The sequence below is a fragment of the Myiozetetes cayanensis genome, unplaced genomic scaffold (assembly GCF_022539395.1).
Source record: "Myiozetetes cayanensis isolate MyiCay16 unplaced genomic scaffold, myiCay2020 scf5-8, whole genome shotgun sequence".
Taxonomy (NCBI): Eukaryota; Metazoa; Chordata; class Aves; order Passeriformes; family Tyrannidae; genus Myiozetetes; species Myiozetetes cayanensis.
Window position 1 is genome coordinate 45,028,054 of NW_026087742.1, and position 13,947 is coordinate 45,042,000.

General features: G+C 43.1%; 1 protein-coding gene across 5 annotated transcripts in view; it reads right to left on the minus strand.

The window, feature by feature from the left end:
- SPATA13 (spermatogenesis associated 13) overlaps positions 1-13,947 on the minus strand; it is a 147,364-nt gene that overhangs the window by 39,482 nt on the left and 93,935 nt on the right. For 3 of the 5 annotated variants that reach the window (XM_050331564.1, XM_050331568.1, XM_050331565.1), the window contains exon 2: positions 3,335-5,128. In XM_050331564.1, coding sequence (XP_050187521.1) covers positions 3,335-5,128 — 1,794 coding nt within the window. Of the gene's footprint in view, positions 1-3,334; positions 5,129-5,411; positions 5,614-6,882; positions 7,020-13,947 lie in introns of those variants that run through there. The other 2 variants (XM_050331567.1, XM_050331566.1) reach the window with 2 other exon arrangements.

Here is a 13,947-nt window from a genome sequence, read left to right on the forward strand (position 1 = left end):
TATTTTTTTGTAACAAATTCAGAACAGTTCAGGCAGTCTTAGTGGCTGACACACACCAGTCCAAATCAGACTTTAGGTTTTCATTATTTACAGTGACATGGGGCTGCTCTTCGTGAAAGACTATAAGAAACACTCTAAATACAAACTTGTACTTAATCACCTCTTCATGCTATTTAAAAGCAACATATTGAATATAAATGACAGTGGCATGAAGCAGACACTGGCAAAGCCTGGGATGTCACAAATGAGCTTTGGTGACTGACACCTCTGTAGCGTAAGGAGTGCTGAGGCATGGATTCAGGCTGCACTTAATTAGCTCTTCCCTGGGAAGCAACCTCTGGTAGAACCAAGAAGGCCTAACACTTCACCTGCTCCAGTCCAAATCCTGCATTTTGGTGAAACCAACAAAGTGACAGAAGACACAGGATCTTAAGATTGAATCACATAAGAAAAAAAAAAACAAACCACAAACCATCGATTCTGATGAAGGGATACATGCATTTGTGTGGATACTGCAAAATCAGCTTTACAGTTTTAGGAAAATAAAAGTTAGAAATATTTAATTTCCACATTTAGCAAAATACAGAGATGGACCAAGTTCCACAGACTTTATTTGCTGACTAATCTACTAGATGAGTGGGTAAGTGAATGAACTACATTTGCTTCCAGCTATGGCAGCCAGTCCTGAACAGAGAGCATACTTGAGCCTGACTGGTTAGCACCTTCTAAGCTTTATACTGAAATATGTCTCCAAGCCACAGAGATTTTAGTGGCTATACTGGAATACATTATACATGAAATCCGTACAGAAAAGCAGATCCATGGAAACAGCGCAGAGTATTTAAGGTTCAGACAAAGTCTAAAAATTGTGGGATGTGCATAGCTCAGCACTACATCTCAAATGATTGTTGAGAACAAACAGTTTGGCTGTCACAGGAACAACTTGCTAGGCTGGTACAGTTCTGTACTGTGGAGGTGGTAAGGTGGAGTTAAAAATCAATTGTAGTCAAAAGTTCAATCCCCAGTGACCTCACTGTGTAAGTATGCAACATTCATAAAAGTGCCTATAGGCTGAATACATTCCAATTTAAAAAATCACCCGGCATAAGTATCTTGGGTACCAAGCTACCTCCATGCTGAGGGAAGTATGCTGTAAAGGAGGAAGTCAGCAATGAAACCCTCCAAAGAAATGGTAGGGAGAAACCATACCACTCTCCCTTTTTTTTAATTTGCTCTGAATGTCACAGCTTTAGGGCTGTGTATGGGATGAAGAGCATGTGCGATAAAAAGAAAGGACAGAGTTTATATCCTTTGCATAGTAAGGCAGAAGTAAACATTGTCCTGCCCGGCTCCTGTTTCCAATCCACAGCTACCACCTCCAAAAACTTTGCTTTTTTGGATTAGAAGAGAGGTCTGGATGCAGCTACACCATCTGGGTGGTCACAGTTATTTGCCAAACACAAGGGCTCCAGGTAGTGCTCACAGGAGAGGGAGGGGTTACAGCCAAGAGGTCCATCCCCTGGCCACCACCTCCTCCATCTTCTGCAGGGCTCCTTCCCACACTGTCCACCTGCCCACTACACAAAGCCAGAGCTGCCACCAGTGCACAACTCTGTATTTAAGGCAACTGAAGCAAGCATTGAAAGGCACTCAAAATTAACCTAAAATATGTCATAATATAAAGAGAAAGCTTGAATTGCATGTTAGATAATAACAGAATGTGCTGTTAAAACTAAAAACTGCAGTAACTTTTATCCACCCAATAAACACACATTCGTGTAAAAACTGTATTGGTTTGTCGGGAATCAAGGGAAAGGACCAGCTGAATTTCCCTTGAGTCATGATAGCAGATCACCACTAGATGGTAGATGAGTAGCATTAATTCTACCTCCCATTTTATTCCTGAGAAATACAACTGGCATACATCCACACTAGGGCTCTCGCCTCTTCTGGCAGTGTGAAAGTATTTCCTTGCATACAAGTGAGAGTCTTGGAAAATATGGATGGCTGGAGCAGTTCTAGGAGTCCCGAAGAGGAATAACCTCAGAGCCCAAACATTATACACCCTGAGTTTATTTTTCCTGTCTTACCACTGCTGCAAACACTATAATAAACAAACTCACTTTTCTCCAGCAAAAGGACAATACTGATAAGCTCTGTAAATATTTACAGCTAGTTTGAAAAAACTGTGCCAGGCTTTTAAAACTAGGACAGCTTCAAAGACATTAAAAAACCTGACAGCATGAAAGGCTGAAGCTTGTGCACCTGCAGCATTACCTTTGTCTATCTCATACCTAAGGTTTAACATACTTCTAGTCAAACTGAGGTGGCTTAAGAGGTATGTTGGCCTTATTTTGCAAATGGCTTGCATATTCATATATATCCAGAGGGATTTTTGCCCAGGTGTACTTTTCCCAATGGTTAGCAAACCTTTCACTGCTACCTCACCCCAAGTAGCTCAAAATCCCATTACTGCACATCACTGGGGCTGAGCTAAGCCTCACTGCTCCAGACAAGTGCAGGGTATGTCAGAGAGCTCTTCACCAACACTGCCAAATCACTGCAACTGCTCCAGTGCCAACTCACACCACGGTTGAGGTGAGGGCACAGTGTTACCACGTGAGCTTACCTCAGAGGTGCCGCAATATATCTATCTACCCATCAACCGAGAGTGTGAAATCATACATTAGACGCAGTGAAACAACAGTATCTTCACCAGAACAACAGTAGCAACACATGTAGCCCAGCATCTAAAGTACTGCTGTCTGCAATTGGCATGCAAATAAATAACCAAGCAGTTTACCCTCAGCATGGCTATCACTGCACAGTGAAAACACTGGACAAAACCAAATGCTTAAACCTCTGTACTGTGTCTTTCACGCCACAGCACTCTACAAATATTACCATCTTCTGCAAGGTTTCCACAGGCAAAGTGTTTTCCAGTGAGTCAACACTACTTCAAAATATATGGACTCCTTAAAGACCTTTCATCTGCAAAGGAAATACAGCCAGACTCTGCTCAAGCTGGTAAAATCTGACAAGACCACATGACAAGGTGGTGTCTCTGCAGGGTGCAATAAGCTGCCCTTGAATTACTATGCTGCCAAAACTGTCTTTGATATTAATGCACAGAGCAAAAATAATTTGACATTAGCATCCAAAGAGAATATATTAGAGGAAATAATTGCTGTCAGCATATTTTAGCAATAAAAAGCTGCAGTAGCCATTAGTTTGCATTGTTTTGCATTAATAAAGACAAAACCTAGTGTATATATATATATACACATATATATATATATATATTGCTTCTGAAGGATTTTGCTTTCTTTCTTACCTCTTCCTTTTTCTCTTCAGCACCAGAGGCTAAATTGAGGCTCAGTTGAGAGTGGCTGCTTATGCCACTGTCTTCATTTCCATCATCGTAGTACACAGTTTGCACTGAGTCCTGGAAGCAAACAGGATTCCTTCCCAACTTCAGCCCTGGTACCTCAACTCTCTCCTCGCTCTCCGATGAGCTCAGTGACAATGTGCTGTGATGGTTTTGACACTGGAAATTCATACTGCACTTGACCTTCCCTGCTGTAGGACTTTGAGGCTTTGGAGTAATCGGCCTGACTGGAACGTGAGGGTTTTCAGCTTCGTCTGTAGACTGCTGGGTAGCTTTTGGTTCATCTGAGTCCGAATAAAAGACTTCATTGGGAAATGGACTAATGTCATTCAGTGTGGGTGATAAGCTATCAGAGTCTAGGATACCCGCTGACGTCCTGAGGCTTTTGTCTTCAGCAACAGCTACATTCATTTCGGCCTCTTTATCCTGAGCAACCACAGGGCTTTGCAGACAAGGTGTTCCCTGCAAGGAAGAGTCTGGACTGGATACTGGGGAGGTGCATCTCTTTCTGTCATGATCCGTGCTGCTGGAAACCCTGCGGGAGTAGTCATCGTGCAGTCTGCTGTTTGACCTTGTTCTCTGGGACTGCTCAACGGGAGGAGGAGCCGTGCTCTTAGAGGCATCCTTCTTCCATGAGACATCTGTAACATTACTGACAAGTTTCAAAACTCGGTCAAAATCCTTTGCCCTGATAGGGCTCTTCCATCGTTTGGATCTCCTCTCAGGGTTTCCACCACTTTTGTCTGAGTCAGCAGAAGTAACACTCACAGTCCTTGTTGGCATCTGTTTTTCATTTGCAACCTTCAGATCAGCAAGGTTTGAGGTGGACTTCCGTTTGAATGAACTTTTTTTCAGAAAGTTCAAATTATCTGAACTTTTGCTTCTCCGATAAATCATCCTGTTGTTTTCAGAGTCTTTCACCAAAATCTCACAGATCTTTGGTTCTGCAATGACAGGTGATGTTGGCCTAACACAGTTGTGATGACTCTGGACTTTATCTGTGTCTAGCAAGTTTATGCGGCCAGCACCATAAGCCCGCCTGATGCTGCGCGAACGATGAGTGTTCCTCAGGAAAGACTCATCGCTCTCCTCCACATCAGAGCAGTCAGAAGCTAAACCATCCACTGCGTTCTGGAAATCATGTAGAGGCCCCGAATAGGAATACCTGTTAGTCTGAACTTGTACCACTGCCCCATTTGAGCCATGTTTGCCTACGCCATTCTCATTTACGATGTCTGAGCATTCCCTTGTTTTAACTTCTTGCAGAACTGACGATTTCAACTTCTTGAAAGAACCCATTTTTCTGATGGAAGAGAAGGCATTCCACGTGGATGAGTTGCCCATCAAAACCAGAGAACGAGGCCTGTCAGAGCTGGAATTAGCCCGTTTCCGAGGGGTGGTGAAGAAGCGCATGATTTTGGAAGGGCTGAGTTTATCCTCTTGAAATTCTTCCTCATGACTGTTGCTGGTGCTGTGTCCCCCATTACGACTGACACAGGCAGTCTGGTTTTGGGGCTCTTTATTATCCATAACTATACAAGTAACGGTGCCATTTCCACAGCCATTTGGAAATGTTGTCATGCTCTCGATGCTGTACGCACGGAGCCTGAGGCTGGGGTAGCTCAAAGTGACACTGCTGTCTCCAGCAGCCGATCTCGCTGCCTCCCCCTCATCTGCTGCACCTTGGTTTGTCTTGCTTTCACATCCACTGGGTGAGCCGAGCTCCTCAGGTGGCACTGCCTGCACCAGGAAAACAAAAGCCACCATTAAGACGTTTCCTTACAAAGTACCCAATTAAAAGAAGCTTGAGCTCTGTTACAGGAAACAAACACAAGCACAAAATTAAGGAGTTCTTTTATGCCAAACAAAGGTGTGTTGCAGGGGTGCAGAGAAGGTATTCATAACTCCTCAAAGTATAATAACTGAATTTGCTAGCAATTTAAGAGACCAGAATAATTTCAATATGTACTTGTTTCTCTAATGCTTAATCAGCTAATAAATTCAGTATGACTACCACACTTACCTTACAATGGTAAATACAATCCTCATACACACTTAGAGAAAGAAATCCCCAACAACAGCAGTCCAGTCTTCCTCCTCAAATGCTCAGCCCCAAGACACATATTTGTTTTCATTCAAAAAAACAATCATGTTCATCAAGTGACACCTAATTCTCAAACAGTAGGCAAAAGAGATGAAAACATACATAACTTTTCCTATGCCTCCTGCTGTCGGAAGGCTATGTGACACTTTACAGTCTCATCTGTCCGCAGGTAAATAAAACCCAAAAACTTACAAGTGCACAGCAAAGTATTTTTCCCTACCAAAGAAGACAAGAATCAGAAGTAATACACCCAGAAGCCACCCTATCCTGTCCTGACAGCGAGATGAAAACTTAAATCCGACAGTGACTGGAGTGTCTAGCAGACGCTGTATAAGGGATCTCCCGCTGAGCTAGACATGGGAGATCCAGCAGCCCAAATCACACTCCACTGTTTGGATCAGCGGCCATGCCAGGGGTCTTTGCCGGGTTTGCCCCACCATGCTACACAACGTCTCAAAACCCCTAGGATGCCCAGTCTGAAGCTTGCTCCACCTTAAAAACAAAGCTCACGGTTCTTTCGGCAACGGGTAGTGGGATCTTCGCAAATTTGCCACGGTGAGGTGGGGGCGAAGGGGGGATTCCCTCCTCGCCCCGAAACAAGGAGAGAAAACACACAGTTGTGCTTAGCGGAAAGCGGCAGCCCCGGCCCCTTCCTTGTCTTCTACCCACCCGAAGGGCCGCGGGGGCTCGGGGGGCCGGCGGGGATGGGGGCTGCGGGCGATGCGGAGGCGCAGCGGCAGGCGATGCACCAGCCCGCCCAGGCTCCCATCACGGGGAGACCGCAGCGAGCGGCCCGGGGCGCCCGGCGGGTCCCGCACAGGCAATCGCCACCTCCCCGTGAAACGCGGCAGCGGCGCAGCCCGTGCCTGCTGTTTTTAAGGCTGCTCCCTCCTCAGCGCACTTGGAAAGTTTTGCGAACCTCCGTTCATCCGCGGATAAAAGGACTTGCTTGTGCTTCAGCGAGACGCCTGAACTCTCCCTTGCCGCTGGTTTTTAATCCCCTTCACTCACGGGGTCACGGCGGAGCCCGGCGGGCGCTCAGGCAGGGCAGAGCCGGGCCAGCCCCGCCGCTCCGGCACCCGGGGCCGGACAAAAGCCCGCCGGGCAACCAGCCCTCGGCCTGCCCCTGCACCCTTGTACCGCTCGCAGCTTTCCACGAGGGAAAAAAAACACCGAACGATAAAAGAGCACAAGGCGCTGCTCTCGGCAGAGAAGTTCCCACACAAAGCGGCTTTGGGAGAAACTGCACCTGAGCGGTGCAGAAGGGGAGCGAGGGAAAGGCGGGAGAACAAACACAGTGAGATGAGATGAGATGAGATCAAAAACTCAGCTCGCAGCGTGGAGGCTGCAACAGCTTCCCCGGGAGGCGGCCCCGGAGCACCGTCCTTACCTGGGGAGAGCCGGGGCACCCCGCCACCACCAGACCGCGTCCCCACCGCCGCCGCCCGCTCCCGCATCGCTATGGCAGCGGCGGCGGGGCGGGGCGGGAACCCCCGGCCGCCCCCGCCCCGAGCGCTCCTCGGCAAAGTCTGCTCCGAGTGACCGCCCCCAAGTGACTCCCGCCGGGTCTCCAGCGCGTCAGCTCCTGAGAAGCAGCCTCCCTTCCTTCTGCCGTGCGCGACGGCGGTTCCCTGCCATGGAAAACACTCGGCCACGCAAGGATGACCACGTTTAGTGCCTCCAAAATTTCCTCGATGGTGCCCCGCCTCGCCTCGGCGCTCACCGCGCGACTCTAGGTCCGTGTGCTCTGCTCACCCGAGCTACTTGCGGCGGGTCATAGCACGGTTCACTGGCCAAATTTATGATCGGTTACCAGGCTACCTTTCTGTCCAAAACCTGGACAACTTTTTGGCTTGCTGCTTTTCCTCAGACTTTATAGCAAGAACAACATTCTATGCACAGTCAGAACAGAGTTCATCTACTACAAGGAAGATTTTGTGAGACCGTGTCTTAAAGCCATTGTCATGATTCCTGACAAAGACCCATAACAAATGGTAGTCCTTGCTCAAATAGTTTATTGTCTAAAAATATTTCTTGGACTAGAAGTGTAGACATAATTAAAACTATTTTAAAGTAGCTCAGGTAAGATACACTCTGTCTTGTCCCATTTTCATTTGTATGACAGAAGAGACGCCCTAGAGAACTAACGAAGGCCATCAGCCCCACTGCCTCTCCTCCGAGACTGGTATGACTGCACATGCTGTATAATTACTTCTCTGGAGAGCAGTACAGACGCTGTCAAAGGCAAGGTGTAGTTAGGGGATGAGGCAAACAAATGGGCTTAAGGGACGCAGGTCAAATGAGGTAGCAAATAACTCTGGGAGTGACCACAGGACTCTCCAGCAGTCAGCAGCAGCAGGCACAGCCTGCCACCAGCCCTGGTCTTGCTGGCCACAGCTTTCTGGGCCACCTCATGGAATAAGGGAGTTTGGAATAATGACTCCAATGAGGGGCAAACTGGTTGCTTTACAGTGCTTAGCATGGGAAGCAAAGGAAACATAAATGGAGATTAAAGCTGGAAGTGCTGACATTGTATGGAGACAGCTCATATGGACCATGGCTGGTCATCTGTATTAGCTTAGGACTGTCTAGAGGAAGTTCTCAAGTCAGTGCAGATAAGAACTGTCTGCTTCAGACCTTGGGAAAGGGAAGTCTCTGAAGGGGGACTCAGTAAAGGTGATGAAATGGCCAAGAGAATGGCCGTTAGTAGTAACATTATGAGAAATGTTTCACTTATATGAGACAAAAAGTATGTCAGAAATTAAGTTTAAAATCACTTTGCACAAGTCTTATAAATTTGTCTCACACTCTCCCTGGTATCTATACAGGTTTGCGCTGGTCACTTGATAACTTCTAACAGCATTATTCAAGCCTGAAATTCAATGGATTTATGTTCCTGTGTTTCTGTACATTCCTTTCCATAAATATCACAGGTGTATGCATCATACTCATTTTGAGTATACTTTTCAATCCTCAAGCCCTCTCAGAGAAGGGAACCCCCAGTTCCTCAGATGTCCTCTATCTAACAGTTGGACAAAACGACAAAGCAGAGAAAACTATTGATCTGAATTAAGCCACCTAATTTAGGTCTCTCCTTTATCTTGCCAGCAGTGTGTCTGAAACTTAAGAAATCCTGATAACTGAGATCTGAACCAGTCTTTTAAACATATTTGAAACTCATCAGCAGGCTAAACAGGCTTGAAGAGCTAGAAATGACAGAAGAAGGTATTGACAGACTAACGAAGTGCTCCAAAGAACTTAATTTCCTTAGAAAGCCATGCTAAAACTCACTTCAGATAATTAAGTAAGAATATATGTTGTATGTTGTATTCTTTAAATGTCACTATGTTTAATAAAGGAAATACCTTGAAAATTGTAATTACAGAGATAACAGTATCTAGTCAATTAGTTGTTTGACAAGTTTCTAAAAGTAAATAGTTTTAATCTTCCAGACTTGCTTATCATAGCTTTTCTACTGGTAGTATGTTAAAACTCTCTTCTGACTCCTGCAGCTTCATTGATTCAGTCTGTCCTTCCATATGCATATAGTATTCAGAGAAGCTCAGATGCAGTACAATAAGGAGTGTGTTTGAGAGCAGGATTAACTTCCCGTACTGGAGACCAATAATTGCCCAAATCTTTTCTTAATCTGTTTTTGGTGGTGATGGTGGTGGTGGTGGTGGTTTTTAAAGGCTGGTAAATCTATATAGTACTCAGGACACCAAGGTCTAGTAAAATGACGCAAAGTAAAATTTACCAACAGGACTGCCGTGAGAAAAAGAAAAATCCCTTTTCTGACTATAAGCTTGAACACTTTTTAGTTTCTTACAATATTTGAAGAAAAGCAAGCCATAGTGTTTTCTCAAAGTTAGAAACTAAAGTTGCTTTATTCCTTCCTATATTAAGGTCCTTCCTATATTAAGGTTTTTCTACTGTCATAAAAAAGCAAAATGAGAATATTAATACTCTTTGCCACTGAGAATGCTTCGTAATAAGGACAAATTCATAGCACTTGCAGAGGTATTTCTGAAAAACTGAGCTACATACTGTGTTATTTACAGGCTCCACATGAGTAATATTTTTACCTCCAGATGAGTAACAAAGGCTGCAGCGAACAGAGGAGCAGTGCCAGCAGTACATGTTATGGTTGACCAAGTACAGTAATTTATGAAGAGAGGAACTTTGAGAACAAATTCCAGATTGGTATATGCGTGAGATTTTTAATAGTGTTTTGACATTGCACTTAGCAGTACAAAAATGAAATGCTTGTTTTAGAAGCTCTAAGTCTGTACTTTAAAAGAGGTTTAATGCACATGTGACAAGGAATGAGAAGGATTATTCCAAATGTAATACAGGTGGGAAAGGATTACAAAAAATGTGACATAGGAAAAAGAAGATAGAGTTTTAATGATGAAAGAACAATCTCCCCCCCCCCCAACTTTTAGTTGGCACTGATGCATCTCTTAGCTTTTTTAGAATAGCAAAGGGCACATTTATGTAATGAAATCACTCACATAAATCTAAAAAGTCTAAATGAGAATTATTGTATCTACTTAGTTTAGAAATCCTCTCTTCTACTCCCTCAACACTGTTCTTTCATGTTTCTTTTATAAACAATTTCTAAAATTCTATTTCAAAGTAGTGATTTTTTTAAAAAAGGTACTCTTAAAGGAGAGTACAAACAAAAAGAGCCAAAAGGAATCATTTCAGGAAAACGTAAAAGGATTTGTCCTATTTCCACAGCTATTGGGTAAGATGGCAAAGGAAGTGACTCTCTAAGACATACTCTAAATTAATAAGTGACAAAATTTAATTATTAAGATGCAGGATTACTGGAAGAAGAGATCCCTTTGCTTTAAATGACAGTGTTTTTCCAGGCTGCAGTACATATCTAAGGCTCCAGTTGTGCAATTTGCACCTTCCTTTTAGATCCCAGGCAAAGACTCTTCTGCAAGCAATTAACCTCCAAGGAATCTTTACACACTGACAGGTCCCACAGGGGGAATTAAGCTGAGTCATATATCTACTGAAGCTAATGGCAACTCCCCCACTGACTTCACTGGGAGTAGGATCAAGATCTCCATTTGTCCAGTTTGGAAATAAGGGAAGAGTAATGTGTTTGTGTATGCAAGCTCAAACTAACATAGGCTGCTAATTATTTTCATCTGTTTCTTATATAACATGAAATTAGTGTAGGATTTTTCTATTTGTGTATATCTACAACCAAGCTAGTAATAATAAATTGAAAGGGATTTTCCAAAACCAAGACCTTTGTCATCTTGGCACTGAAAAAGTTCAAGATGACAAAATGAATCACACTGCTAAGAGAAACACTGAAAGGACAGCCTGTTAAATTGCTGTATTAACTTCTTAATTTGCCCAGTGAAAGTCCCCATTGCCCTCATGCAGAAGGCTGGTGTGCTGCTTCTGAAAGACCAGTTCCACTTGCATTTGCTTTGTTGCTGATAAAAGCAATTACTGACCCAAATGAGAAAAGTTTATCACAATTTGGTCTAAATCACGATACACAACAAACTGTTTGGCCCTCTAATCTTCTTTCAAATGTGCTTTGCCAAGACTGTTTCACTGAGCTTTTTCAACTCTGTTAAACACAGAGACCAATTTAGAGAGAGCACAATAGTCCAGTGGAGTGACGCCATCAATGAAAAATGACCCTTGTGTACCAGGTTACCATTATCCCATCTCCGAGTTGCTCTTACTCACCCACCTACACCACTACAGCTGCATGCAACTTAATGATGGCTTCAGCCTTTCAGGCAGCTAGACTGCTATTTATAACCCCACGGGGTCTGACTGTGATGCTATTCTTTCTCCCCATCCTCAAGAGGCATTATTCAGACAGCATGACATGGAGAGATGGCTGGTACTACAGAAGAGCAGTTTCCAATAAACAAATCATTGTGTTTTAACATAAAGAAGACTTCCAGTTACCAATTAGGAAGACTGAATTCCACCTTTATTTTGTGTCTCACAAAGTATAAGAAGTAGTATGGAAAAGGACTGTGGAGATGAAAAGTAGACAGAAATAGGAAGAAAGAGATTAGTCAAGAATTTATTTTCTTCTTTTTTTTTTCCATACACTAAGTATTTTCATTTTCTTTTTGTCTTGAAAGAAGTTACATTAGGTTTTCTGTTAGATGGATGCATATTGAAATGAAAGGGAGTAGATGGCAAGAAAGGATGAGGTTTCAGAGTTAGGATTGTACCACTCTGCAGACTTTTGCTTTCTCTTCCTTCTCTGCTCTACCTACCATCCTTTTCCATGTCACACCCCTGACTGCGGAGTCTGATGGCCCTACAGCCATTCTGTATTTATTTTCCTTGCTCGAAATAATAGCATGTTAAAAGTGACAATTAGGAGCTCTTTATCAACCTTCTTCCCCACCCACTTAATTACCCTGCCATCCCCTCTTCTCTATTCAAAACTGTTCTTCCAAAATTACCTGAGGATATGAAGGTGCCTTGTTATGCAACCAGGAGGGGAAAAAAAAATCAGTGGAAGACTAAATACATAGAGAAAGGGCCTTGAGGAGTTACAGGGCTGAGGACCACCTGCAGTGTATGTCTGAACGACTCAGACCGGGGCTGGAGTGTCAGTGCAGAGCGTTTTTGTGTGTGAGCCACAGCAAGGGGCTGTGCACGGGTTTATTTGATTTCAAAGTGATGGTGCTTCTCCCTGGACTCAGGAAGGAATCACAAGCAGTACTCAAGGCTCGCTTAAATCGTTCAGCTGCGCTGAAGGGAGCAGGGATACAGCAGTGCTGCAGAGGTTCTGTGTCTGTCAGATACCAGAAAAGCTGGAAATGCTTTAAAACTGAAGCAGATAGTGGGCTTTGTTAGGAATGATGCCATATCAGTAGAAATTATGTAGTTACATAAAATCATGGTGCTTGTGATGCTTATTATAACAAAATAATAGGTCTCAGCAGAAGAACTGGCCCAGCGTGACACAACAGAAATACCCAACTGGTTACAGGGTGGCTGCAGACCTTGGGTAACTCCATTGCAGCCTGAGCAAAAACCCCTGAGCAGTTACAGCTTTTGATTCGTTCATGAGGGTAGAACAGTGAATGTCTTAGTAAGATTAAGAGAAGAGGAAACAGGTTGCATTTGGTGGGAAGGACTGGGGCTTCTTGTTGCTGTTAGGAGGCTCCTACTTGGTATTGATTCATGTGATTCAAGAACCACGCACTCATTTGGATTTTTTTTCTCAGTTAATATCAATATTTTTCTTTCTTTAGTCTCTCTCCACAATGACAAACTTGCTATCTGTGTTACAGTCTGAACTAAATTAACATTCATGGGCATATTTGTTGTGCAAGAAGATTGAATTACCATTTCTACCATGTTTCTCTTTCTTTCTCAGACAAAAAAAATCTTGCTGATTTTACCTTTTGTTTGTCATTTTCTACTTTCTGTTTTAATTTACTCTATCAAGAATGCCATGCAATGGAAAAGCTAGAAAAAATAATTTGAGCAAAGCAGATGACAGTGAAGTGCTACAACATTTATGTGCTGGGTCTTTTCAATAACATTTGTTCTCTGAATTTATCCTGCCTGAAAACTTCAAAGCAATAATAAGCCTTCATTTAACAGTCATTCTTCTGTTTTTCTGCTGTTGTAGTAACTAATTTTTTTGTCATTATTAATGCTAAAATCAAGAGTATTTTTTAAAGCATGGATAATCAAATTTAAGAAAACTGTCTGCTTACTTTGTCTGGAAAAGAAGTTACCTAATTTTAAAGATGCAGAAAACACACAATGCTGCTCACTTGAAAACTTATTTGTCTGGATATAGAATCAAGACGCAAATCTATATTTTAGTCTAGTCTACCTGTCCTGTTAAAAAAAAAAAAATCAACCATATATATTAAACTAGAATGTGTGTCTGCAGGATAGTCAAGGAAATCTCTTGCAGTCTTATGTTGTTTGTCATATTACAATTGTTTTTTTGAATCAATACAAATAATAAATACTGACTGCCTCTGTAAGATATTGCAGCTGCAAAAGTTAGTCACATTTTGGTGGGAAATCAGATGATTATTTTTAAGATCAGACATTGGAATCATGCAACTGTCTTCCTATTAGAAAAGCGTGGAAGAAAACCAAACTTTAGTAGCCTGAGATGGAGTTAGTTGTGTTTATCTAAGGTACCAAATGGCATAATTGCCTGAAGTGGGTGGACTGGAACCACTGCTCCAAGAGCCCTTTATGGCTATTGGCTTAGACACCCATATTCCTATGACTAGTGGTAAAACAACTCTGGATTTTACCAGCACCAAAAGTAATGGTAAATTATCTGAAAAAAGGAAACCCCCATTTCAGACAGGAAAGATGTCTTTATGACTGGGGAAGACAGATTCTGGATTTTGTTTCTCTCTGACCTTGGCAGTTCGGCATACTTTTCTCAGCTAAGTGCCATATGTGTAAAATA